General features: G+C 48.6%; 1 protein-coding gene across 2 annotated transcripts in view; it reads right to left on the bottom strand.

Moving 5' to 3' along the window:
• Positions 1 to 260: 260 nt before the first annotated feature.
• Ccnjl (cyclin J like) overlaps positions 261 to 27552 on the bottom strand; it is a 56238-nt gene continuing 28946 nt past the window's right edge. For both annotated transcript variants that reach the window (XM_040748474.1, XM_005071924.4), the window contains exons 3-6: positions 26420 to 26633; positions 6723 to 7025; positions 4735 to 4894; positions 261 to 2759 (exon numbers count right to left, since the gene is read on the bottom strand). In XM_040748474.1, coding sequence (XP_040604408.1) covers positions 2339 to 2759; positions 4735 to 4894; positions 6723 to 7025; positions 26420 to 26633 — 1098 coding nt within the window. In that variant the 3' untranslated portion in view covers positions 261 to 2338. The remainder of the gene's footprint in view (positions 2760 to 4734; positions 4895 to 6722; positions 7026 to 26419; positions 26634 to 27552) is intronic.

Genomic DNA, 27552 nt, shown 5'->3' with positions numbered 1-27552 from the left:
GAGCAAGCAGCCTCATACTCCTGCCATGGCTGCCACAGCTGCTCTTGCTCGCCATGGCTTCTCTGCCACAGTGGATTGAATTCTCAAACCACGAGCTGAAATAAACATTTTCTCCTTTAGGTTGCCTTATTGGGTCATTGTGTCTAAACCCCTTGATGTGTTTTACCTCTCATCTGGAGGAGATTCCCACAAACTAGAGAGAGCAGGGGAAGGGCTGGCCTGCAAAGAGACATCCAGACAAAGAAGGATGAGACCAAGAATAGGTGATGTGTTTTTATTGCAGGACATCTGGTCCTGGAAATCAGGCTACCTCTGGGGCCCCAATGGAGATGCTTCTCACAAACCCCAATCCAGAGCAGACAGACAGAATAACTTGGACTCCAAACCAGTTGCACATAAATACAAAGAGGCTGGTGTAGGGGATGGAGGGTGGGAGTAAAAACACAAAAAATAACAAACAAATGTGCAGGTTCCTATGCTAACTGACAAAATGGCAGCGCCCCATCTGTATCCAGCTCTTTCCCTATTCTGTTTCCACGAGACATTCACCTGCTCAGAAAAGTCCCATCGCGGTTGAATCTGACTCACAGCTTGCGGCCTCCTTCCTGGCAGTCTCTGCCATGGTTCTTGGATTGGCAAATGTGTCAAGGAGAACCAAGATGGGAGGCAAGGGGCGGGGGCATACATGGAAGGCTGAAGCAAGAGGATCAGGAGTTCAAGACCAGCCTCAGCTATATACTGTTTGACGATAGCCTTAGCTACGTTAGACCTGTCTCTAAATAAAAGTACCCTCCCCCCAAAAAGAGAAAAACAACAGAAAACCAAGATGCAATCTTCTCAAAAACAAAACTAAAATTTGTTTCTGTGGCCTTTTGCACCTCCCTCCCAGTTCTGATGGGTGAACAGCATGTCCCCTGACCAAAACAAAAACAAAAACAAAAAAACCCAAAACTCAACCACAAGAATATCCTAAGCACAGGCTATGAGTCAGAGACATAACATATTGCACATGGTGACAGTCTTCCTGAGCCCTCCTACTGCGGATCCCCAGACACTGGCTTTTGCTCCAGCAATCCCTGGCCTGTCAATGCTGGTTCATACAGCATGTTCAATCCCCCACTTCTCAGATATCCACAGCATCGTTACTCTTTACCATTGGCCAAACTCAAAGCCGGGGTCGGTTTAACATTAGCACTACAAGCACAGAGGGAAACGAGGACCGGTTTAAACCTTTGTCGTCCTTTCAGCAACATTCCCCCACCAGGGGGCAGTGATCCAAGTTCAACAGGTGAAACCTAGCATCCCAAGGGTGGACTCTTCAGAGCTGAGATCTGGGGAGGCGTTCTCCCATGGTTGTTATCCATCAATTGCTTACAGGATGGGTTAATAAAAGATACAGCCTCAATGTGGGACAGACAGTGCGGCAATTCAAACTTCTTTCTCCTACGAAATTTTCAAGTATCACAAAATCCCTGATGAAGTATGTAAACAAGATGTTTCTGCAGGATAGAAAGCTAGATTGTTCCGGGAAACAGCAGCATGTGAAATATCTAGAAGGGCAAAAAAGGTTTTGGGTTCAAAAACAAAGGGCAAGATAGCCGCTGTGCCTCATGGGGCCAGTGCTCAGGCATAAACATGGGCAATGGGGCCCTTGGTGTGGAGCTAAGCAAAAAAACAAAACAAAACAAAAAAACCAAAAAACACACACACAAGATGCATCTTCTAGGCACACAGACGTGTCGATTCTTTCTTTCTTTCTTTCTTTCTTTCTTTCTTTCTTTCTTTCTTTCTTTCTTTCTTTCTTCCTCTCTTTCTTTCTCTTCTCCAGACAGTTCCTGGCTGTTCTGGAACTTGCTCTGTAGACTAGGCTGACCTTGAACCCACAGAGATCCGCCTGCCTCTGCCTCCTGAGTGCTGGGATTAAAGGTGTGTGCCACCACTGCCCGGCTACCCCTTCTTTTTCAGTGGCATAAGTGTGAACAGTAGTCTTTGAAAAGCCCGGATGTGTTACTGATCTTTATGCAGTCCTCAATGTCCAAGCTTCTTACCAAGTCTGATGTGCTCCATTGGATTCTCCAGCTCAAGGGAATGGCCACAGCACCATGTCTTTGTCCTCCATGCACACATGGAAGAGGTTTCCCAGAGAGATGCTATTGGGTGAGGTATGTCCCTGGATGTTTGGCTCTGGGTTGTTTGTTTGTTTGTTGTAAAGTACACAGACCTCACTATTGAAGGGTAAACCATGTTCTTTGCCTCACCTGGCTGAGCTCTCCCTCTTAGGTGTGTCCACTTCTTCAGTCTGGGTCTTCCAGGATTCTCCACGTGGTCCAAATGTGGCCTAGCTGTCAAAACAACCTGTGGGGAACATGTGGCTCCCACTGAAATAGCTGCTTCCATAGGTGGCGGTAAGACAGTGCCTGGGTTCAGCTGCAATGGCCATTTGCATGCTAAGGGATGCAGGGACAGGCACAGGACACATATCCAAGGGCTGGAGGGCTGGGTATGGGGTGTGGAGGGATGGGCCAGTGTCTCCTGAGAGCAGGGTTCCTGAGCGGTGAGCCTGCAGTGAGTCTCGGTAAGCCAAGCACAGGTCTTGCGCTGGACTCTGGAACTGGGCTAGTGTTGGTGGCGGTTGGCTAAGTGTAGGGTAGGTAGGTGGTTGGAACAGCACTTGGGTGGGAGCTGGTGATGTGCCGGGCACCATGGCCAATGTCTGGCTCTTGACTGCAACGGCATCCTTGAGGACATTATCGTATGCTCTGAAAGGAAAAGACACGTGTGAGCCTTGGAGAGCAAAGCTCACCAGACACCTGCTTACCTTCCTTGGTGCGTGGGACTGGGAGAGAGGTGCACCATGCTATGCCAGTCTGGGATGGCAAGCTACGACACAGCCTCGCTTGCTCACCATCTGGACTCTGGCTCCAGGTCTCAGCTTGGAGCTGCTTCTGTCACACAACCTCTCTGATCTTATGCAGCCAGACTTGTCCCAAAGCCCCTGTACCAACACACCCCGGCTGTTAAAACCTCAGAGGGTAATTTGGGTGGCATCTGCCTCTGTTCACTCCTGCATTCCTTGGCAGAGTACTAGCATGACTGTCTAGGTTCTTCTGTACCAGCTCTGTCCCCAGCTGGATGCATCCTTAGCTTGTAGACACCAAGCAAACATTTGAAACCAGGGGACACAGAGAGTATTTTTTTTTTGTTATTTTCCCCCATCTCAAACAAACAAACAAAAGGTTTTGAAAAGTAAAAACACTAGCGGCATCTGGAAGAAAGGAGCCTATGGAGTCTACAATGTATCTGAGAAAGGATTTCGCAGGGTCACACCTGACAATGACAAACAGAGCTGGCCTGGTGGTTGATACTGGAGTATCCATCAGTTGTCAAAACAGGCTGTGTTCTGACTTGGGGGTTTTATTAATTAACTCTTTTTGAGGGAGAGTTTCTCTGTGTAGCCATGGCTGTCTTGGAACTGACTCTGTAGACCAGACTGGCCTGAAACTCATAGAGATCAGCCTGCCTCTGCCTCTCCGTGCTGGCATTAAAGACCTGCACCACCACCACCACCACCACCACCACCACCACCACCACCACCACCACCACCACCACCACCACCACCAAGTTTGACTTGGGGACTTCTAAAAGCATATGATTCAAGACACCACCTAGGGAGCAGGGCAAATGTTTCACAGCAGAGTTCAGACAGTACAGCAAAGCCGCCCACATTGGGAAGCTGAGAGGTGACTCTTCAGTGGCTAAAGGACTTCTGCTTCTGCCACCCAGATTCCTGATCGACCAGGCCAGCATACAGAGGTCATTACTATCTGCTGGTGGAAGAGGGAGTGGATTGGAGGTAACCGCTTCAGGGCTGTTCTGTCCTGTCTTCCCTCCTCCTGGCAGCCATTACAGACCTCTTTGGCTGCCAGTCTCTAGTTCACAGTGTTAGCTCTAAGATGACCCTTGAAAGGAGGCTGTGACCTCTCAGTTGAAGCCTCTCTGGACTTGGTTGACTAAGTGGTCAGCTTTGCAGCTTTGCCCGAGAATAGGAACTCATGAGAGAATGAACTCACGACCATTCACAAAGTCACCCTGAGAATTAGATCAATAACCCAAACAGGATGGAGTTCAGTTGACTTGCCTAGCGTGCACGCAGCCATTTGGCCCCTAGCACTAAATAAACTGGGTGTGGTGGCACACACACCTGTAATACCAGCACTCAGGAGCAAGGGGCAGGAAGATTGAAAGCTCAAGGATACCCCACTAGCGACATAACGAGATCGAGGTTAGCCTTGGCTACATGACACCCTGTCTCAATAACAAAACAAAATGGCAGGATGAGTCCAGACACACAGGAGCAGGTGTCCCCAGTCCCGCTCCTCTTTTCCCTCGCTCCCCAATCTTAAAAAGACAAAGACAAATAGGCAGCGCTCCACGCTCCACCTCTTGGTTTTTTGAGACAGAAGTCTCACTATTTATCCTAAGTTGGCCTCCAGCTTTCAATCGTCCTGCTTCAGCTTCCCAAGTGTTAGGATTACAGTCACAAAACACAGTACCTTACTTTCCAAAAGACCACTTCTGTCATGGGGCACTCGGCTCCTTCTACATGCAACACCTTATCTGGGGGAACACCATCTGTCCCAGACTCAGGAACCCCCCTACCCTCACTGGAGTGGGGCCCCAAAGGGTAACCAGAAGGTCAGTATTTCAGAAACAGCCAACTGGGAGAGAACTTACACCAGCAGGATCTCGATACATGTGCTGAGATGCTCCAGGGAGTAGCTCGAGACCCTCTGCAAGTCTCTGGTCCAGTAGGGAGAGAGCTGAAGGCAGATCCTGGAGGCCCCAACACAGGCTGCGGCAACCACAGAAGGCTGGAATTTGTAAAAGATATGATCTGCAAGAGAATTGCAGAGGGTGTAAGCACTGGAATGTGTCGCCATGGAGTCTCCTGCTTGGTCTGCCCAACAGCAGACAAATGAGTCAGTTCAAGGGCTATGCAATGCTGGCTTTTTATAAATGGGGGAAGAAACTCGGAGAAATCAGGTGCCACTGTTGGGTCTTAAGGGGTTTGGCATTCCACCTGAGGCTTCTGGCATCAGTCTAGAGGGACATTTTTTTTTTTTTTAAATGTTGTCTACAGTTCCCAGAAAGCTGCACAGGTGCAGGTTAATGTAAACAAAGGTCTACAGGAAGGAACAACCAATGCTGTAAGTGCTCAACCAATGCTGGATAACACACAATCACTGATATCCCTGCTCTGGGCTGTTTCATCTTATTGGTGTGTCACCGAGCAGGTGTAACAATAGTATTTCTGACTAGCATCTCACCTGACAGCTAGACTTAAGAATTTGATTTGGAGGCTGCAGTAACGACTCAGCTTTAAAGAGTGCTTACTCTACATTCATGGGGTAGGATCCCAAAACCCACATAACAAGTTTGCCCTCCTGCCGTTGCCTGCAGCCTCAACTCCAATGAGGGCAGAGACAGGAAGATCGCTATGGTTTGCTGGCTTCCAGCCCAACTGAGAACAAGTCCTAGGTTCAAGGGGAGACCCTGCTTCAAAAGAGTAGATGGAGAGCAATGGGCCTATTGCTGTTTTTAGGCTTCTGTGTGTGTTTACACACACTTATGCATACTGACACACTCACATATGTATGTGTGTGTTGTGTGTATGAGAGTGTGTGTGTGTGAAAGATTACTCTTTTTCTCCAAACAGGATAACTTGTGTGGTTTGTGTGTGTGCATGTGCGCATGCACATATTTTTTTAAAAGATTTATTATGCATACAATGTGCTGCTGGCATGTATGCCAAATGCCAGAAGAGGGCACCAGATTTCATTGTAGATGGTTGTGAGTCATCATGTGGTTGCTGGAAATAGAACTCAGGACCTCTGAAAGAGCAGCCAGTGTTTTTAACCTCTGAAAGAACAGCCAGTGTTTTTAACCTCTGAAAGAGCAGCCAGTGTTTTTAACCTCTGAGCCATCTTTCTAGCCCCCAGGTTCACGTATTTGCAAGTGTGCATGTGGATGCCGGATATCAACCTCAGGTGCTGTTCCTTGGGAGCGACCTACCTTGTTCTTTGAGAGAGGGTTTAACACTAGGACCTAAAGCTGGCTGGTCAGCAAGCACCTGAGATTCTCCTGTCTTTGCCTTGCCAGCTGTGGGATTACGGGTGTGTGTGTGTGTGTGTGTGTGTGTGTGTGTGTGTGTGTGTGATGTGCCTGATTTCATATGTAGGTTCTGTGGTTCTGTATCTTCACCTCCGAACTCCCCATGCTTTCACAGTAAGCACATTATCAACTGAGCTATCTTCCCAGTCCCCAAATCAGCCAACTTACAATTTATGGCTAACGCATATGTGAACATTGTCACCTCCTCCCCCCCCACCCTATTTAATCTGTGTGATGACAGCTCTTTGGGAATGAGCTACTTGTGAGTTTGTGTGATTTAAATCACCTGGAAGGTTCTGGGTACCCATGAGAAAACTCCCCAGGTGAGTTGCTAGTCTCTAGGTACTAGTGGCTTTTGTGTGAGGCTGCTATTCTGTTTATGTGTTATTCTCTGACACTGGGGATATCCTTGCATTTCTTTGCAAAGTGGGAGTGATACAGGTGGGGGGCTCTAGGCAGGAAGGAAGGCCCTCTCCGGGTGACAACCCGTCTTGAGCCACTTGACCCCTGCCCCTGTACCCTCCCTTATGCCACTGTGTCTGTGCCCTCACCCTGCAGGGTAACTTCCAGGAAGTAGTGGGCATACTCCTTGAGGCACTCTTTGGTCTTTCGGAGACAGGTGGTGGGCCAGGTGTGGCAGTGGTGGTCCTTCTGGCTGATGGAGGCCAAGAGGTAGTAGTCCAGAAAGTGGGCAGGTGTGGGCAGGCAGAGATCCCAGCTGAAAGCCTCCAGGAGCAGGAGTTCTGTGGTCAGAAGCTCCTTCTTGGTGAGGGAAAAGTTTTGGCTGCTCAGGATCCTTGTACTGTTTATCTGCTCCAGTTTGGGCACACGGTCTTCCCTGTCCTCAAACTTACCTGCGGAGAGGCAGAAGCAGAATTTACTCAAGGAAACGGAACCCAGGACAGTAATTCTCCCCATGATACATCTGGATGGTGCTGACAAAAGTGACAGAAAGCGACAGGTAGGAGGGACTGCCTAGGAGCAAAAGGACACATTTGGACCGAGAATCTCCATGCCATCACTTCCTGCCATATGATTATGATGAGGTGTCTCAATCTCTCTGTGACCCCAACTGCAAGGGGAAGTGACGGCTTAGTAAGGCTTTTGTTTGAGTCCATGAGAAAATACACACCAATGCTCAGACAGGTGCCTAGGACATTGAAGGCACTGGAGAGTAGTCATGAGCAGCCTTTACGCTCTAGGGGCGAGGTTCCTGCATTTCCTGTCCAACCCTCACCAAATCAGGTAGAGTCGTAATGGCCTCAAGTCTAACCCCATCCTTCAAGGTGCAGACGAGCCTGCCCACAGCTCTCCACCGTCCTCTACAGGCCTCATATTCTAACCATAGTGGTTTTAGTTTGGGCTGCCTTGGACACAGGTTGGGGAAGGAGAGAGGGAAAGGACAAAGCCCCAAAGAAATCATCAGGAAGTGTTTCTGAGGACATCTGGAGTCTGATCATATACCAAGGGGTTCTGAGAAATGGTTAAAAATGCAGGTTTTAGGTCTTGGGTTATAACTCAATAGTCAGAGACAGACGGATTTCTCCTGCACTGAGGGTGGAGACTGGAAGCTACTGGGAATCATGATAGGCCCACTTTGTGAGACTCTGCAGGCTGGAAACCTCCAGACTCAGCACTCCTTTCTGGGATACCACTCCACACCCGGCAGTGGACCCCATCACTGGCAATTCTTTGAAAGCACTATGTTTCCTGGCCTTGTCTGCACAGCTCTGTAACCTGGAATACCATCTTCATCCCTTCTTCACTCAGCCAAGGTTGGTGTCCTTCACCTTCCTTCTAGGTTACTGCCTTGGGTTAGGCCTTCCCCAATCGAGCCCTTTGAGGGTCAGCCTTGTCCTGGTCACCCATGGTCTCCGAATGGCCACATAGGGTGCAGAGCAGCTGCTGAGCAAATGTGTTGGGAAGGGCACAAATACCTTTGTGTACCTGCTCATGGCCATGGCAATGGACTCTCTGACCCACTTAGTCACTTGCTTCTCCATGTCCCTGGAGAGGTAAGAAGCACCCACCCAAGGCTGCTCTGCAGACACACCCATCCTAAATGCAAGGATGCCACTGCAAAGTGAAATGAAACTCCGGGCATCCCAGGAGCTAGCAACAGCTCTTCAAGAGGGGAAAGAAGGGTGGACCTGAATTCAGGAGCAGAGAGGGTAAGTGGGATATACCACAGGGAGGAAGCAGAGACCACTCTGGTCAAGTGTAGTCTCCTTTCAGAGTGCAGCGTGTGGCTGCAACGGTGATGCCTGCAGAGTGTGTACCCCTACGGAGAGCTGGGGCCGGTAAGCACAGGGCAAACTGTCCAAGGGGGAGGAGCTTCTTCCACAGCCGCAATGTGGGCCACCCTGGTATCTACAGCTTCATATCTAGACCTTCTTCCTCATCAGCAGGATGTGGTCCCATGGACCGATGACCCTCCGCTGTGGAGTGCTCTTTAATGCTCTCACACATCCTGGGTCCTTCAAAGCTTAGTTGAAAGGTCGTGTTAACATGAATCACCACCAACCGATTCTAAGACCTTCTGTAGGTGGACAAAGGAATGGGTGTTTTTTTCCTGGCCACTGGAATTTAATAATACTGTTTGTACTTTCTTTGGGGAGTTTTTATTATTCCCTGTTTTTTCTCCAATGTCCATATATTATTCAGCTTTTTAAGTTTTAATTTTTTCTTTTCAAGAATATTTTTATTTGCTTTGTTTTGAGACAGGGTCTTATTTTGTAGTTGTGGCTGGCCTTGAACTTACAGAGATCCTGCCTCTGCCTAGCAAGTGCTGGGATTAAAGGTGTGCATAATCATACTCCGCTTTTTAGTAATTTTTATTGTCTGTCTGTCCGTCTCTGTCTGAGTGTAGGTACATGAACATGACTGCAGGTGCTCTCAGGATCCAAAGGGTATATCAATCCCCTGGAGATGCAGTTAAAGGTGGTTATAGGTTCTAGGAACCAGTCCTCTGCAAGAACATCACGTGCTCTTTAACCAATGAACCATCTTCCTAGCCCCTGACCCCTTTTAGAGACAAGTCTATTCAGTAACTACAAGAGTGCAACAGGCAAGATTATATATTTAAATAATCATGTAAAAGGCACTTCTCCCAAATTACCTACCTTTCCCTGAACCTTATACACAACTGAGATAATCTTGGCCACATATACTAATAGATATGACCCCCCCCCAACCGCCACCTAATTTGGTGCTAGTGATTGAATTCTGGTCCTCCTACAAGCAAGGGAAGTGCTCAACCACTGAGCCACATCCTCATCCCCATGAGGTTTCTTTTGGGGGGCAGGGGAAAACATAAAATGGCAGGGTACCTAGCCCAGGCTGTGCTGAGGGTGACCCTGAGACCCTGGAGCAGCACTGCTGGCAGCCAGCCATCTATCTGCAGGCACCAGCTGATGTGTTCAATTAGATTAGTTTCCTCTGCCCCTCCCTGCTTTTCAAACCTTTCAGAACCTTGCTGCCAGGCCTGGGAGGATTAACCCCCAAAGGAGGGGTCATGGCTTATGGAAAAGGGATCTCACTTCCCTGACTCCCTCTACTCCCCATACAAGCGGGGGAGGCCTCTTGGAGACCTTCCACACTGCAGGTTACAGCCAGGCAGGGCTGGGCCTGCATCCTCAATGAGTTTGCTCGGGTGCTAGCGGGTGTATGAAACCCTCCAGGCTGTTCTTTTGTTTGTGACTAGGAATATACTCCCTATGGAAAGAGAATGATCTGTGAAATGGAAAGTGCTTCACCAGCGCCCAGCACAACCAATGCTGTACTGAGCCTCACCATACTGGGTCCTCAAAGGAACCCCAAGCATCCCCAGGGCTAAAAACAAAACAAAACAAAACAAAAACCCAAAAAGAGGAGAGCTTTGGTTTTTATCCCCAGAAGTTGCTTCAGAGTCCCTGCTCATTTTTGTTGGCCACAAAGACTTCAGCATACACATTGTTTCCCAGCACACACACACTTAGCAGTCAGGAATGGCTTTGAGTTTCGTAGCCCAACAGGCATTTCCTCCCCTCCTCCCTCTTAAGTGGTCTAGCCCTTTGTCCCCAGGGCTGCCACCACCAAGCACCATTACACTTAGCGGCTTCCTCCTTATGGGAAAGAGGCACAGAGGACAGTTGCCTTGTCTTCAGGGCTGCTCCCAGAGAGATGCTGGGACACACCATCCAGCCCACTCTGTGGGAGTCAGACAAAAGCTAGGCTCTCCCCAACTTCCTTGGTACACTTTTGATTTTCAAAACCTTCTAATCCACAGAGGAGAGACTGAGGAACACACACAACCCTTCACCCACATCCCCAGCTGCAGACAGTTGGTCCATACTGATTCTGCTTCTGTGTGTTGTATATAAAATGCAGGCTTTGCAGGTTATACACAGGACACGCCACTATCCCCAGCACCCCAACGTCTCCTCTTGAGGATATTTTCCTACAAATGGTAAGATATTAATAACACTAATACATCACCACTCATGCAATAGCTTATCTTTTGTTTTTGAGATAAGGGCTCATGTAGCCCAGGATACCCTCAAATTCACTATGTCATTGAGGCTGTCCCTGAGCGCTGGTTCTCTTCCCTTTGTCTCTCAAGTAGTGAGATCACAAGCCTGTATGCAATAGCATTCTAACGTTCAGTCCATATTTAACTAGCTCCAGGGGTTCTGAAAACACATTTACTCTTCGCCGTCATTTTGGATCCCAGAGCCAAACTAGGTTCACACAAAGAGTCTAAAATCTTTCCAGGTTTATTTCTTAGTGTTTTGAGAACACAGAGTCCAGCTATGTTTTGAAATGTTCCCCATTCTTGGTTGGCTGGATTGTTTCCTGGTGGTTAGACACATTTTGAACAGTGTTCAGGAAAGCTCAGAGGTGCCCAGTCTTCCTTGCTGAGTCATCCTGGGATTTACAGATATAGTCAGTGTATCCCAGCAACAGAAGGACCAGCTTGTATTGCTAGGCTAAGGTGGGGACATGGGTTCTCTCTGTTCTGAGGAGTCCCCCTTCCCCCCTGTGAGATTCACAAGTAACCTATGAAGCCAAAGTGATACCTCTAGATGTACTGTCCTGTTTCCCACCAACTTTGTCTCACTGGCTTGTCATCCATGGGTGATACTTTCTTGAATAAATTATGACACTGGAGCTGAAAAGGCTATTTTACAGATGTTGCCATTGCATATGTATTTTTCTTTTAAAAAATTTCCTTGTCTTAATTTTAATAGTTAAGAGTCCTCTTGACTCCCAGAGGTCAGGTATGTAAGCAAAGTATCTTTTTTTTTTTTTTCTCGAGACAGGGTTTCTCTGTGGCTTTGGAACCTGTTCTGTAGACCAGGCTGGCCTCGAACTCACAGAAATCCACTTGCCTCCCTCCACCAATGCCTGGCTAGCAAAAAGTATCTTGTATGTCCCATTTTCATACCTGGCTCACAAGTGGCAACCCCAAGGTTGGTGTACAAAGAGCTGGTGTATTCACGGCAGGTCATACTAGTAGACTAAATGGTCGACTAATGACCAGAATTCTGGCCTTAACCACCCCCCATCCCACTAAAAGCATTTACTTTTCCTAAGATAGGGTCTCTTGAACTATATTAGCCTGGAGCTCACTATGTGTCTCAGGCCTCACACTCATGGCAATTCTTCTGTCTCAGCCTCCCAAGTGTTGGGATTACAAATGTGAGCCACTACAACTGTGTTGGCTCAGACTCATTTTTTTTATTTTTTGAGACAGGGTCTCTAGGTTTAGCTTTGTAGACCAGGTTGGCCTTGAACTCAGAGAACTGCCTGCCTCTGGTTCCCAAGCACTTCGATTAAAGGTGTGAACCACCAACACACGACTGGCTTAAACTCACTTTATAGACATTTATTTTGCATGCATAAATGTTTAGTCTGCATGTATGTACATGTGTCACATGCATGCCTGGTGCCCTTGCAGGTCAGGAGAGAGCAGTGGATCCCCTGGAACTGGAATTGTAGATGATTGTGAGCCACCACGTGGGTGCTGGGAACGAAACCCAGGTCGTCTGCAAGAGTAACAGGTGCTCTTAAGGAGCCATCTTTCCAGCTCCATTGGCCTAGACTCTCCAGGCCATAGTGGAAAGAATAGCCTGGTTTTCTTTCCCTCCCTCCTCCCCTGGGACAGGGGTGGGGAGGGTGAGGGCTGGAATGAGACAGGATCTTACGACGACATAGGCCAAGCCTTGAGCTCTTGGCCAATTCCCAGGCATCAGCCCTCCTAATCCCGTGCTTACCTGGTGGGGAGAATCTCTCTTTCTCTCACACTCTTCCTTTCTTCTTTCCTCTGTGTGCGTGCAAATGCTCAAATGTGTGCTCATCTGTTGTGGGATATTTTTGTACTATGTGAAGATGTATTGCTGTGTTTGGTGTAATAAAAGGTTGAACGGTCAATAGCTAGGCAGGAGGTGTGTAGGTGGGATTTCCAGGGAGAGAAAGGAAGGGGAGGAGGAATCTAGGCAGGTGGGAGACGCCAGGAGACAGAGTGGACTCTGGGAAGAAGACAGGCAGAGATACTATGGAGGCGCAGGACAAGTTGGACTCATAGAATGAATGGGAGAGAGATTAAAGCCACGTGGTAGAATGCAGATGAATTTAAGTGGGTTAATTTAAGTTATAAGAGCTAGTGGGACAAGCCTAAGCTAAAACCGAGCTTTCATAATTAATAATATTTTGGAGCTGGCTGGTGGGACAGAAAAAGACTGGGTACACACACGGGTCTAGTAGAGGCTCAGGGAGATATCAGGTGTCTACTTCTATCACTACCCGTCTTATTTTTTTGAGTCAGGGTTTCTCACTGAACCTGGAACTTGCTCGTTAGCCTGAGTGGCTGGCCCGCAGGCTCCAAGAATCTTCCTGTCTCTACCCACGACCCCCATTGCTCTGGGATCACCCAGAGCCTCCCTCGCTTTTACTCCATTCAGTGTGGAAATCTGAAAGCACTTTACTCCTGAGTTATTGAGAGAGAGAGAGAGAGAGAGAGAGAGAGAGAGAGAGAGAGAGAGAGAGAGAGAGAGAGAGAGAGAGAGAGAGAGAGAAAGGACCGTGGTTACAAACTAAAAACCACATAACAGGAAATTTACCATGTAAAAATGTACAGTTCAGTGACATTATGTACTTGACAACGGCCATAACCATCATCACCAACCACACTTCTGAAACCTAGCACCTTGCAAACCTGAAACTGTCCTCATGAAACACTGGCTCCTGATTTCTGCCCACTTCAGTCCTGGCAACTGCCATTCTTTCTGTCTCTGTGAATGGGGCTTCTCTGAAGAGGAGCCCAGTCTGTTCCTACTTACTGGCTACTGAGCCACAACAATGACCAGACAGAATTCAGATCTAAATTAGGGCCAAGAGAAGCAACATTGGTAATTGCCCTTTAAAAAATAAGGCACTTCTTTACTCTGGAGATTTTATGATATAGGAACAAAAGTAAAAAAGAAAAAAAAAAGAAACAGGAAGAAGAGAACATGTTGTAATAACCCCTGTGAACACATTACTCAGCTCCAATAGTCACGGTGTCTATCGACATTGTCTCTTAAAGGAAAATATTCTGTTTTGTTATATTTTACGTGTATAGACGTTTTACCTGCAGGTATGTATGTGCACATGTGTGCCTGGTGTCCTCAGAGGTCAGAAGAGGGCATTGGATGCCTTGGGAAAGGAGTTATGGGTGGTTGTGAGTCACCAGGTAGGTGCTGGAACCAAACCCAGGTCCCGTGCAAAAGGAGCCATCTCTCCAGCCCCATAAAGAATTCTTAAACAAAAACCCAAACATAGAAGGAGGTACTGAGAAACTTCAGGGATTAGCCTACCCTGCTGCCCAGGCTCCAGTGGCACGGTCCTTTCTCAACTGCTCAGGCTGCACCCAGTTAAGCCCCAGCATCCTTTTGTGGTTGGCAGGATGCCATACTCACTCAGGGTACCTGCTGCCTGACCATCCTAGGCTCAGAGGAGGCCACAGTTTCTTGGCTAAAAAGAACTGGGTTTTAAGGCAGGCACAGCCGGCAGGCCTTTCCTCTAACGGCAGCGCTTCCGAGAACAGAACCACTTGGCATCAAGGATGCTTTTCTCTCTTAAAAACGTTTCATCCCTCGGCTGAGGACAAGAACCACAACTGGATCAGGAGCTGGGACTCTGACCACCCAGCAGAACTGTGGCAGCCGGTTACCTCCCTGTCTGTTCAGCATGGTGTTGATGAGGGCGACGGGGGAGCTGGGTGAGTGGGACAAAAAGCCCCCCCACCCTCACCCCGGCTTGGCCTCATGCCCGAGAGGATCCTGACATCTCTGCAGGCAAGTGCGGGAAACGCCAGGTAGCAGAGGCAGCGGCCTCGCATGGAAAGAGAACTTGTTGCCCTTGCAGGAGACTTGGGTTGGAAAGCCTGCTGCCAGGCTGTGGGCCTTGCCAGGGAGGGTGAGGCCAGGGTCCCAGGAGTGGCAGCCCAAGCAGGGCAGTCTGTCAGGAAATCTTTGAGGTACCTTTTTTTCTTTTTGTCTTCTCAGAGTCTACCCTCCTCAGAGGAGAGATGTGGTCACCAGGAGGAGAACAGCTCAGCCCGCTTTATTTACGGCAGGGGAAGCAGTGACCAGAGAGAAGATCATAGAGGGTACTCTCCCTTGAGTCTTACATTTCCTAGTTATCGCTGTGCAAATTTGAGCGGTTGAGCTGAAGCCTCACTGGGCAGGGGAGGGGGCTCAGGGGACATCCCGGGGAACATAACAGACAAAGGATCCCCTGGCACACGGGAAGTGCCCATCAGTGGTAGCAGCTGCTGCTGTATTATTTACAGAATACGATAGGCATTTTTTTCTTGCACCAAACTGGCTACTTTGAGAGTCCTGTCAGTCGGGCACAGATGAACTGCTGGTGTGGCGGCTAACGGCAGAAGGTATTTTTCCTACAGCTTCTGAAAAGGGCCAGAAATCATCAACAAAAGGCACCTTGAGCTCCCTCCCACTGCACAAGTGGCCCTGGGTGTGGAGAGTGAGCGCTACAACTGCAGCCTCCTTCCTCAGGTATGGCACCTCGCGCTTGGCCCGCTGGTAACTAAAGCCCCAGGGTAGAAGTGAGACAGGGCAGAGTTGGGTTTGGCTCTTTTCCCAGATCCATGCCTCTTCAGGGACGGGGCTTCTCCCAGCTGGTTAGAGTAAGAGACAGAGTCTGCCCACCAAGCTGGGAGCTATGGGAGTGGACACCTGGTTCTCAGCTGCACCCCAGCTGCTGTGCAGTAGGCAGCCCCCTAGCCACACCTGGTTTTCCTGCATCCAAGGAGGATGAAGTCTGGCTGCTTGCTGCATGAGGCCAGGACACACATCCTCCATGAAAAACACCAGAGCAGCCGGGCGTTGGTGGCGCATGCCTTTAATCCCAGCACTTGGGAGGCAGAGGCAGGCGGATCTCTGTGAGTTCGAGGCCAGCCTGGTCTACAAGAGCTAGTTCCAGGACAGCCTCCAAAGCCACAGAGAAACCCTGTCTCGAAAAACCAAAAAAAAAAAAAACCAAAAAAAAAAAAAAAAACAAAAACACCAGAGCATAGCTTGTGGCCTAAGGATAATACTCAACAGATAGCTTTGGTTTTCTTTCATAAATGCTTCCAAAGTCTAGAATTTTCTACACCATATGCATGGACCTCATATACATGGTCCCAAGGCAACCACAGTTTCTTAGCATAACCCTGTGGGTTCAGGCTTCCCATAGATGTGGGTGAGGGCAGCTGCTGCCTCTTCCTGTCTAGTCACCTTGTGCTCCACAAATATTTTCATCATCAATTTCCTTTATGCTAATGAGCAATTGAATTCCAGAGCCATTCTAGGGAAGACTGTACGATCAACAGGATTTAGCTTTTTCTATGAACAATAGAATATAAATCAAAAGTGTGACTCACTACAAAGATACTTTCTGTAGTGAACGAACCCTTTAACCCACCTGAAAAACACACACAATCAATCCCCCACCTTTTTGGCCTTTTGTAGTTAATGGAGGCAGTTAGGAAGGGTCCTTCCTACTCTTCCCCAAGGGAGGCATAGCTGGGTGTCTTCCCAGGAACTAGGACACAGAGAGAACAATATGGGTGAAAAGCCCATCAGACCATAGCCCAGAACCAACCCGAGGGCATCGCCCTCACAAGAGGTCATTAGCCACATGGTATAGCCACACGGTATAGCACAGAGGTCAGAACCACTGAAGACAGCATGCAATGTCAGAGGCTCAGCCAGCTCACTTACTGGCATACACTGTGGCTGAGGGACAACTCTTGGGTCTATGCGTTCTGTTCTGTGGCACGGGAGCGAGTCACTCAGAGTGGCACCTTTGTAGACCCTGCTATATCCAGAACTAGCCCCATCCTCAGTCACAGATGCAATGGCAATTTGGTTTCTGGATGGACCCAGATAAAAGGGACAGAGAAAGCCAGGGACAAAGAGAGAGAAGGCTCTCTTTACATCAGTGTTGGGTGATCTCAGGGAAAGAAAAGAAGCTGTGGCAATCATAGTGCTTAGAGACAAGGCATCACACAACCCCACTGTTCCTACGGTCCTGCTCTGGCCTGTGGAAAGATGCTGAAGTTAGGGATGCCCTGGAGGAACAAACTTTCATTGCCAGTTGTCCTTGGACTTTGGAGCCTTGAGCGTATCTGGCATGAAGGTGGACTTGGGACACCTGTCTGGCTGGGCTGCCTCCTCCCTTAGGAACAAAGAGAAAACTCCTTTCCTTTCCCCCATCTCTCTTAAAAGCAAAGCCGCTCTGTCAATGGCTGCCTCCAGTGTGTGCATACAGCAGGCTGGATAAATAATTCATGAGTGGACCTACGGACGACGGATGGGCGGAGGAATCATTTCCGATGGCCTGGATCAATTCCTGAGCCCATTTTGGGGAAGAGCCTAAGGTGAGGCTGTGAGTGGCTGTTTTCTTCCAGAGGAAATTGTGGAAATGCCTCTCAGGGTTTGTGGTGGCATCAAGCCAGCTGGGTCACACACAGGCTTCCCTTCTCACTGTGGGGACGTCGCTGCCTCAGGATGCAGAAATAGGAACGATGACTTCACAGGGTAGTTTCAGCCAATCCCTGGTTCCATTGTGTCCTACTTTATAAGTGACCCAAATAAATTCCACTGACTGAAATCGAGGATTGTGGGACAGGAGCCATTTGTCACGTGCACCGCTGGCACAGGGTGGGGTAAGCGCTTTGTGTGGAAGAACGGTTCCAGTGCGATGAAGTTCTTTTAGTCACTGCTGAGTAGTTACTGTCCATTCCCACTTGCAGGCACGGCCCCTGGACTTCGCCTGATGGGGCGTCTGCTAACGAGCAGCAAGCCTTTCTAGTTGCAGGGCCAAAGGTGCAGACACCAGAGGTCCTGGACCCTTTGTTCCCACGTCTGCTGGGAGCCGACAGAAGGAATATGAGGGCAACCATGGCCACTGCTTGAGGTTATGAGTGGAGTCACTTCCAGACACTGGGATAGTCCTGCGGGCTGATGCAATCCTCCAGTCAGTGTGGGTCTGTGGCCTAGAAAAAGGAGGACTTGGGAGCTTGCACAACCTGTCTGCTGACCTGGATATCCTTGGTACTGTGAAGCACAGAGACCATCGGGCTAAGACTCACCAAGCCATCCCAAGTCATTTCCCTGGTCCCCTTCTTATCAACCTGTCTTCCTAGGCATGTTCTTTTTATACAAGTTATCTATTTCCTAGCCTTGGTTTCCACCATTGCTATTTAGGGAAGTAACACTTAGGCCCTTAGGGTTTGTTTTGGGAATTAAATAAGTGAAAATGTATGTAAGAAGAAAAATTTCACACAGCACATAAAATCTCAATAAACATTAGCAATTCCATTCCTCACAGAGAGTTTCCCCTCCTGCCTCCACATTCTGATGACAGGGACAATAGGGTGAAGCTGTATGACACTTCAGGGTTTTTTTTTTTTTTTTTTTTTGTCTTCCAAATTTCCACTCTCCCACAGAGGAAAAACATCTTCAACTCCTCAGAAGGCAGGGCACTACTGAAGGGAAGCTGGGCTCTAGAAGTGGCAGAATAAAACTTCCCAGAGAAGGCTCCAGAATGTGAGGCCGCCTAGGCCAGGAATATTCTGGCAGGAACCTGCTTTTACAAGTGCCCACAAGTCAGGAGACGTCATATTTTCCTAGAAGAGTCCCAGAAACCCCACTATGCTGGTGACAAAGAGGAGACTTTTCCTGTCTAGACATCAAAACGCTTGTAATTAAAATTAAGATGGGAAAGGGGAGAGGCAATGCACGCTTCCCAGAGTCAATCTGGAAACTACGCTGACAGAACAAATACAGCAGTGAGTTCTCATCTCACCACCAGGCCAGCGCGCTGCCCTTGAGTATGAAGCGCTTTTCACTACTGACTAAAAGAACCGACCATGTTAGCTAGGTGGTGATAGGGACTGGTGAAAGGGAAGTCGCTGTGACCAAGCTCATCCTACCCCACGAACCTGAGCGTCCCAGAAAGCTAAGCTAGGGCTCTGATCTAGAAAACTCCCAATGTGGTTTCCTGGAGAGCACAGGGTATACTAAACAAGACCTCCTGGGCTAGTCCTTCAGGGTGTCAGCAGGAAATAGGAGGATGGAGTCCAGGGGAGGGAGTGGGTTAGTGATAGGCACATTGAATGTTGAGCATCTGGAGGTCCTGGGTTCTATCCCAAGCCCTCAAAATAAAACAACAGGAGAATGGGCATAAGGTAGTCTTGGCATTAGTAAGGTGCATTGTGTGGTCAAGATGCCAATATTTGGGGCTTGAGCAGTTAAGAGCACTGGCTGCCCTTACAGAGGACCTGGGTTCAATTCCCAGCACTGATATGGCAGCTTGCAGTTACCTGTAACTCTAGTTCTAGGGTACCTGAAACCTTTTAAATTTTTTAAAAGACTGATTTATTTTCTGAATGTTTTGCCTGTCTGTGTGTATGTGTACCATGTGTGTGCATGGTGACTGAGGAGGTCAGAAGATGGTGTCAGATCCCCTGGAACTAGAGTGACAGATGACTGGGAGGCACCAAGTGGGTGCAAATATTCACCACCGAGGGGCTTTATAGAGGAGTCTGGCTCCAATCAGCTATCAGGTAGCATGGCATACAGGGGGCACTTGACTCCAGTGTTCTGTCACTCTCCCTGCTCATGCTGCTGCTGCTTATTCTCTTAGCAGCCAGGGCACATTGTTCTTTTAGAAAGACTTGCTCCTAACACGTGCCCCAAGATCTGCTGGTAACGCAGGTCTAAGCCTGCTTCTTCAGGAAAGGGTTTCAGATGATGAGCAACAAACTCAGTTTGCTTTATGGCCCACTCCCTGTCAAGCAGGTACGCGGGTGCAGGATGAGCAGTCTTCATCCAGGGATGCTGTTAACATAGTCCCCAGTAGAATGGGGGTGGGAGCTACTGAACACTGCATATTCAATCAGCTAAAATCTAAAATCACTTGTGGGAGTGGGGACTACAGAAGCCCAGTTCTGTAAATAAGTCTGGGCTCTAACCTGCTAAGGCATTTTGTACAGTTTAAGAGCTTCAGGCCCAGTCAGCTGTCTGACAGGCAGCTCTCACACAAAATCCCTCCCCTGACATAGCTCCAGGCCTGTCAGCCAGCAGAGATGGGAACAGGGAATGGAAAATTCACCACGGCCCCTGATTATTGGGCTATTGTATCTGTGCTGGTGCTGGGATCTGCTCTGCACAGCTCTGGGCAAAGAGACCACCCCTTCCAGGCTGCAAGGCCACCCCACAAGTGCCACCACTGAGAAGAGGAGTCACGGATGCTGTAGCAGCTCTCTGGTGGCACTGGTGAAGGGAAAATAGAGGCACCCCCCATGCCCGCAACCCAACACTAAAGTGCAGAATCGAAGAATCTTTCACAAATGACCCCCCACGCCCGCAACCCAACACTAAAGTGCAGAATCGAAGAATCTTTCACAAATGACTCCCCCCACCACCCAGCAGGACAAAGGAAATGGAATGTTCCTCCTGTTCCCTTTACCTGGAGCTACGAGGAAGCAGTAACCGGATCCCTGTATTTCCAGGGTCTGCTTCCTTGCAGACTTGGGTTTGACTCAGGCAAGAACTCACATCTTGTCAGAACCCTGGTAAAAAATCACCCCTTTTCTTCTGATATCTGGGACGAGAGCCTTGAAGGCATCTCAAGCATTCTCTTAGCTCTGAGGGCTCGAGGGGCGGGGTGGGGGTAGGGGTGGGGGGCTGTTGTGCTCAGCCTCTCCAGGCTTAGCTCTTCCCTGCCCACCACAAGGGATTAAGACTGCTTTCAAGTTTCTGAAATCTTCAACAAGATCTCCAAGGGGTGGCCCCCTCCCACTCTGTTGCCAGAGCAGCAGCCTGGCAGAGGCAATAGCTACTGACTGATCAAAGCAGGGGTGGGGTGCATGGGTGAGAGGGACGCTGGGGTGGTGTGAAGGGGATTTCCGTGGAGAAAGCCAGGCTAATATAATCTCCTGAGACCCTTATACAGGAGCCTGGCAGGCATCAGCCTTCCCTGGATTCTCCCTGAAGAGACAAGACTGTTGATTTCTGCTTTAAGGTACCCTAAAAGCACCTAGTATTTTTCTATTCCTTTTCTGAACATCACAGGCAGGGCAAGGAACATGTACGAAATGGAAGGGCACCCACGGAGGGCCACCCACCAGAGCACCCTGGGGAGAGCCAGGGACAGGCAGACAATTTATTGCCTCGGTGGAGGATTTACTGATGGGAGTGGTACCTGCTGACAATCCCAGCCCTTGAGAGGATGAAGCAGGGGGATGGAGAGTTTGAAGCCAGCCTGGGCTATATAACAAGTTCCAAGCTAGTCTGCTCAACAGGAAGAAAAAAAAATCCTCAAAACAACAAACAAACAAACAAATCACCTAGAGCAAGCTCTTAGCTCAGTTCAAACTCTGACACATACTGTTTTTTTCCAGACAGTTTCTCTGTGTAGCTTTGGCTGTCCTGGAACTCTGTAAACCAAGCTGTCCCTGGAGTCAAAGATGTGCCTGCCTCTGCCTCCTGAGGGCTGGGATTAACGGTGTGCACCACCACTGCCTAGCTGACAATATATATTTTTAAGGATTTTCATTTTATGGGTATGAGTGTTTCCCTACATGCATGTAAGTATATGGTGTGTGTGTGTGTGTGTGTGTGTGTGTGTGTGAGAGAGAGAGAGAGAGAGAGAGAGAGAGAGAGAGAGAGAGAGAGAGAGAGAGAGAGAGAGAGAGAGAGAGAGATTCCAGAATAAGGCATTAGATCCCCTGGAATTATGATCTGTCATGTCAGTTCTGGGAGCTGAACCCAGGTCCTCTGCAACATGCACATACACTGTGTGTGTGTGTGTGTGTGTGTGTGTGTGTGTGTGTGTGTGTGTGTGTGTGTGTGTTGGTAGTGCTGCAGGTTGAACCTGGGCCTCACACAACGAGGTAGGCAAACACTGTACCATGAAGCTATGTCTCCAGCTTCTCACTTGCCCTGTGGCCAAAACAGTCTACTTGTGGGACAGGACTTCCTCTTACAGACGAATGTAAGTATGCAATGACGCGGGGAACAAGACAGTGGCTCTCTGGCTGTAAACAGCAGGGTTGGGAAAAGGGGCTGGCAATCTCAGGTTCCGCCAATGCAGATATCACTGCATATGTGCTGCTGGTAACGTGGGGGATTGTAGACGACAAAGAGCAAAGATCATCCCTGACAGACTGAAGAAAGTACTTTGTGTAAAGACCCATCTAGGCACATTTGTTTGTTTGCTGTGTGTGAGCACACGTGGGGGTCAGAAGACAGCTCTTTGAAATCAGTTTTTCCCTTCCACCCTTATGTGGGTCCTGAGAAGCAAGCCCAGGTCATGGGGTTTTTTTACAAAGTGCTCTACCCACTGAGCCATCTCTCAGGCCCCAATCACGTGTATTTATCCTGGTGAGTTTTGTTCTGTGTGATGGTCACATTCTGTGAAGTCACCTTGAATACTGACTCATGCCTTTAGGGGGAAGAAATGAGGTGAGGTCCCCATGAACCTTAGACAACCACACTTCATCAGTCGGTCAATACATAGCGTACATAACTTTGAATTGTTTATTTCCACTTAACATGCTGTATTGATGATTCATTAATGCTGAACACAGGGCAAAAAGCACAACCAATGTCTGACCCAGTAATAGATGTACCTTCTCCTTGAGGCACAGTACAGCTTTCCTGAGCACAGGAAACAGGACAATGACCATTCGAGACTAGGTCTGGGGGCACCTGATGTAGCAGGGCCACCAATAACACTCATGAGTGTGAGGAAACACAGCTCTAACCGGAACACAGAAGAAATGAGGTGAGGTCCCCATGAACCTTAGACAACCACACTTCATCAGTCGGTCAATACATAGCGTACATAACTTTGAATTGTTTATTTCCACTTAACATGCTGTATTGATGATTCATTAATGCTGAACACAGGGCAAAAAGCACAACCAATGTCTGACCCAGTAATAGATGTACCTTCTCCTTGAGGCACAGTACAGCTTTCCTGAGCACAGGAAACAGGACAATGACCATTCGAGACTAGGTCTGGGGGCACCTGATGTAGCAGGGCCACCAATAACACTCATGAGTGTGAGGAAACACAGCTCTAACCGGAACACAGAAGAATACTTGTTTACCACAGGAGAGATGAAACAAAGGCAGAGCGCGGCCCCTTTCCATCTCAGCTGGGAATACACAAAAAGGGCAATTAACAGTCTCAATGGCTCTGCCCCCGTGCATAGATGAAAGCATCAGCATTCATTTTTTGCTTAATGTATATTTTTTTAAATGAAGGGCTGGGAGTGTAGCTCAGCAATAGAGTGTTTGCCTGGCATACACAAGGTCTTGTGTGCAATTCCCCAGCACCGGGGGTGGAGGGGTGGAGGGTGTGGTTAGACAAATAAATGCATAAGCCGTAAGTGTAGAATCAATGACTAATGAGGATCAGCTGACTGAATGCCAATACGGATACAGAACATTTCTACAAAAAAATACACTAGATTAATTGTAGGAGGATACGGAAGCCTTCCAGAGGTTTCCTCTGTTCAGTGGGGTGAAAAATGACTTTATTATATTCTGTGGATTTCATTTCTAACTGATAAAGCACTTGTAATTTTAAGGACTTTACTGAGGAGATGAACCCCTGTGCAGGCTACGAGTGACAGGCTCACTCTGAGCTAAGGGACCCTGCCTAAGAAAGGACCCCATCCAGACACAAGTTCTTTCTGGACAGATAGAGAGATCACATGACTACCTCCTACCCTTCTCCTGGGGAGGACTAGGAACTGACAGGCTGACCTGGAGCCCGTCGGAGAACTCAGTTCACCTGTTAAAAACCAAGGTCAGGGGCTGACGACATGGCTCAGATGGTAAAGGCACTGGCTGCCAAGCATGTTGACCTGAGTTTGATCCCTAGGACTTAGGATGGAAGGAGAAAACTGATCCTTCTATGAACTGCCCTCTGACCTCCACGGCATAGTATAGAATGGGGATGTGTGTATGTGCGCACGCGCGCACCCACACCCACACCCCCCCACAAGAGTCAGAACTTGACCCTAAAAGGCAGAAGACCATCATCCCACTACTCCCACTTTCCATGGCTTTCCAGACCTGAGGTGGTCAGCCAGGGGCCGGATGGGCTTCCAGCCCACAGGAAACCACTCAGCAGTGAGCACTGTTTTCCCAGGGAGGGTGTGGGGTCTGCAAGTGACCACGAAAGGCAACAGAAGTCTGTGTAGACAAAGCCAGTTCCAAGGACATACAACCCTCTAGCCTCCATGGACATCTGCACTCATGTACACATAAATAAACACACACACACTAAAAATCTTTTAAAAAAGCAAAACTCTTTGAATTCACAGGTGGGGACAGCGGGTGCCAGGTTTTCTTATCTCAGAGAAATTTGACACCAAATCAGCAGAACTCCAAGCTTCCCCGGGCAAGGAGACCCACCCCACCTAACCTGTGGCTGAGTGTGAGCCCAGGAAAAGGGAGGAGGAGTGACTAGGATTTCAGGCCATACCAGGAACTTTTCTTTCCTTGAGCCTTGGAACATATGGTAGGTGTTCTGAAAACTCCATTTCTGCCTTCCCAGGCTGGCTGAGGCCCATCAACATGTGGGTGGGGGCGTCTGCCTCTCCATCTGGAAGGCCCTCTTCCTCCACCATGGCGACAGAAGCACAATGGAGTCTCCAGTGTGAGCCTTATATCCTGGCTCCCCAGACAGACGCTGGGGGAAGAGCTCCATAGCCCCAAGGAAATTTAAGTCTCCTGCCCCCAGCAGGCCTCGACGCAGTCCACAGATCACAGAAGCAGCAGGCCAAAGGCCATGGTGTGCCTGAAACACGATGCCTGCGCTGCCCTTCTCTGATGGAGACATCTCCCAGGCCTCTGCATCTCTTCCTGAGATGATAAGATGCTACAAAAGGCTGGGCTCTGAGCAAAATTAGCTCCCACTGATAACTTGCAAATTCTAGCTGGTCTAGATTAGAGACAGCTTACAATAGGGTAGAGGTCCTAGGTGAAAATAAGGCAGGGTGTGGGAAACTTGAAAGTCACTCTCCTGCCAGGCACAGTAGCATAACACTGTGGAGGACCACAAAGTTTGGGGGCAACCTGATCTATAAAGGGACTTCCAGACTCACTGGGATTACACAGCAAGATCCTGTCTCAAAAATCAACCAACCATCTAGTCAACCAACAACCAAACAAATAAATAAAAATTTAAAACTGCTGTGTGCATGTGTGTGTGTGTGCTCATGAGTATATATATGCTTAAGCCATGGGGGCTGAAAGAGAGAGAGAGAGTGTGTGTGTGTGTGTGTTTAAGCCACGGGGACTTACAGTGGTAAAAATATTAATATTGGGTCCCAAGGAAATGTCCTTAGTGGCAACTGGCTAGTTTGAACCCAGGATTTCAGGAACATTCCACTCTTATGCACTACGGGCTGCCAGCACAGGGAAGTGGAACCCCAGTTCCTCTGAGGGGTTCCTAAACTTCATTCATTTTGCTGTTTCCACAAATGCTCTTATGAGGGAACATCGGGTGCCAAGCTCTTTTCCTTCTCAGGAACTCTCTGAGTGCAGTGTTGCATGTGTATAGGTACATGTGTGCGTGTGTTATGAAGGCTAGAGGTTGACATTAGATGTCTTCTAGATTGTTCTCCACTTTACTGAAGCAGGATCTGTCACTTAAATCCACAGCTAGTCTAATTAATCAACTTGCCTTGCAGACTCCGTCCCAACTTCCCCAGTGATGGGATTATAGAGGGGTTGACACATTCACCTGGCATTTATGTAGGTATGGAGACTCAAACATCTAGCAAGCACATTACCAACTGGGCCATCTCTCCATTCCTAGTGGGTGTTAATTCTAAGCACGTGATCCTGTGTGCCTATATGTCTGTGACCCCCGCTGTTCAGAAAGGTGGGGGAGGTTTCCAGTAGGGGTGGGTAGCCCAAGATCACAAATGCAGCAAGAAGCAATGAAGGCAGAGGTCTGTGATTGGACAGAGCTTCACCAGTGTGGCTGCCATCCAAAGAGTGACAAGGAAAAAGACATGAATCCAGAGGGAAAGAGTCTGCGGTCTGGCCATTATACTGAGGCTCTTGGTCTATCACGGAGTGGTTTTTAAGTGGCAAGGTGACATAGTAGACCTGTCTGGTCAGGAGCTCATCCAAGCTAAAGTACAGTGATAGAGTAATCCTCACCAAGAAGGACAGATGGCCAGAGTTCGGCTGTTTTCAGTGAAGCCTCCTTGGAAAGTGCAGAGCCTGCACAAGCCATGTGCTCAGGCCTGGTGACTACATCATGGATCCAGCTTAGGTCCAAATCGAGCAGTTCCATCTCTAGACACCTCTGAAAACAGTGGAGGCTAGGGCCCATTTAGAGACCTCATGGAAAGAGGCAGGAGGCATGAGGTTGAGGACACAGGCCTGACATCAAGCAGCTACAGTCTCAAATACTGTCTGTCACATACTAGCTGGGCAACCCAAAACAAGTTCCTAAGCCTCTCTGAGCCTTGATAACACCAGGTACCAAGACTGTCTTGTAATGTAGATTCATTAAGATCAAACTGTGAATATCCTTAGTTTCTCTGGTACACTATAGGTGCAAGAAATATTGGCAGTTACAGAGACGGTTCCCACCCAGCAAAGGATAAAAGGTAGAGGCCATGGAAATAGGTAGTGGGTTAGCAGCAACTCAACTGGCTGCAGAAGGAAAAGTTTCTACGTACTTGCCAGCAGGAGGCAGGAGACAGCCACAGTATACAGCTGCTTGGAGGTGGTGATGTTGTACTGGTCCATGAAGTGGTCCAGCAGGTAGATGGCCAGGTGCCGGGCTGAGGGGCACAGATGGCAGTGTCTGCTCAGCAGGGTCAGAATGTCTACAAAAAACCGACGGCTCTTCAGGAGCGGGGAGTGGGCACGGAAGGTAGGAAGCTTCAGTTCCTGGAGGAAGGCAAACAAAAAAGGGTCAAGGACACCGAGACCCAGGTCCGCCCACGGACTGGCAGGGTGGGCAGCAATTTCTCTACATCCTTGCTCATTTGTTTCAAGCCTCAGATGTGGTACTTGTGTTCTAGAAACTCTAGATCAGTTCCCATCCACCCTTCCAAAGCACAGGCCCATTAGGACCTTCATGACGACAGAGAAATTAGGCATTTTCCCATGAAAGGTGCTGTGCAGATACTTAAACCCACAAAGGAATGGAGGCCTGGAGGCAGAGACCCACATCCAAATTATGGTTCTCCGAGCAGTCGAATCACGTTTCTTCCTTTGTTTCTTCTTCAATTGCTGAGGTATGATGAAAATGGATGCGGATGTCCAGCACACAGGAACCTCTCAGGGTTCTCTGTAATTCCCTCTGCATAGGACTGTGACTGATTCCCCCCCCCCCGAACAAACAAAAACAAGACTAAACTAAAAGATGGTGTTGGACATGACTATATTCCCAGTACCCAGGAAGCAGAGGCAGGAGGATGGCTGAAGGTTTGAGGCCAGCCTTGTCTGCGCAGAGAGTTTTAGACAACCACGGCAACAGAACATGCCTCAGTAAACAAACAGAAAGATTTGAAAGAATAGTCCAAGGAACTAGCAAGTCCTGTGACTCACGGTGGACATTTTGCCTTTTGTCTCCACTGTCAAACAGTTCCCTACTGCAGGTTCTGAACACCATCAGCCCTCTCTCTCTCAAGGTAACGTCTGCTTGATAATGTCTACACTGCCATGTTTCCTGAGTTTATCTAATGAACACAAGGAAACTCAAGGAAAGAATTATTACAGGAAGAATGTTTTTATTTTTGAGACCGGGTCTTATTCTATGGCTCAGACTAGCTAGAACTTTCTATGCAGCCATAGCCTGTCTTGA

Source organism: Mesocricetus auratus, unplaced genomic scaffold (assembly GCF_017639785.1).
Source record: "Mesocricetus auratus isolate SY011 unplaced genomic scaffold, BCM_Maur_2.0 Super-Scaffold_100007, whole genome shotgun sequence".
In the NCBI taxonomy this organism is placed as follows: domain Eukaryota; kingdom Metazoa; phylum Chordata; class Mammalia; order Rodentia; family Cricetidae; genus Mesocricetus; species Mesocricetus auratus.
This window is presented reverse-complemented; position numbering and strand designations above follow the sequence as displayed.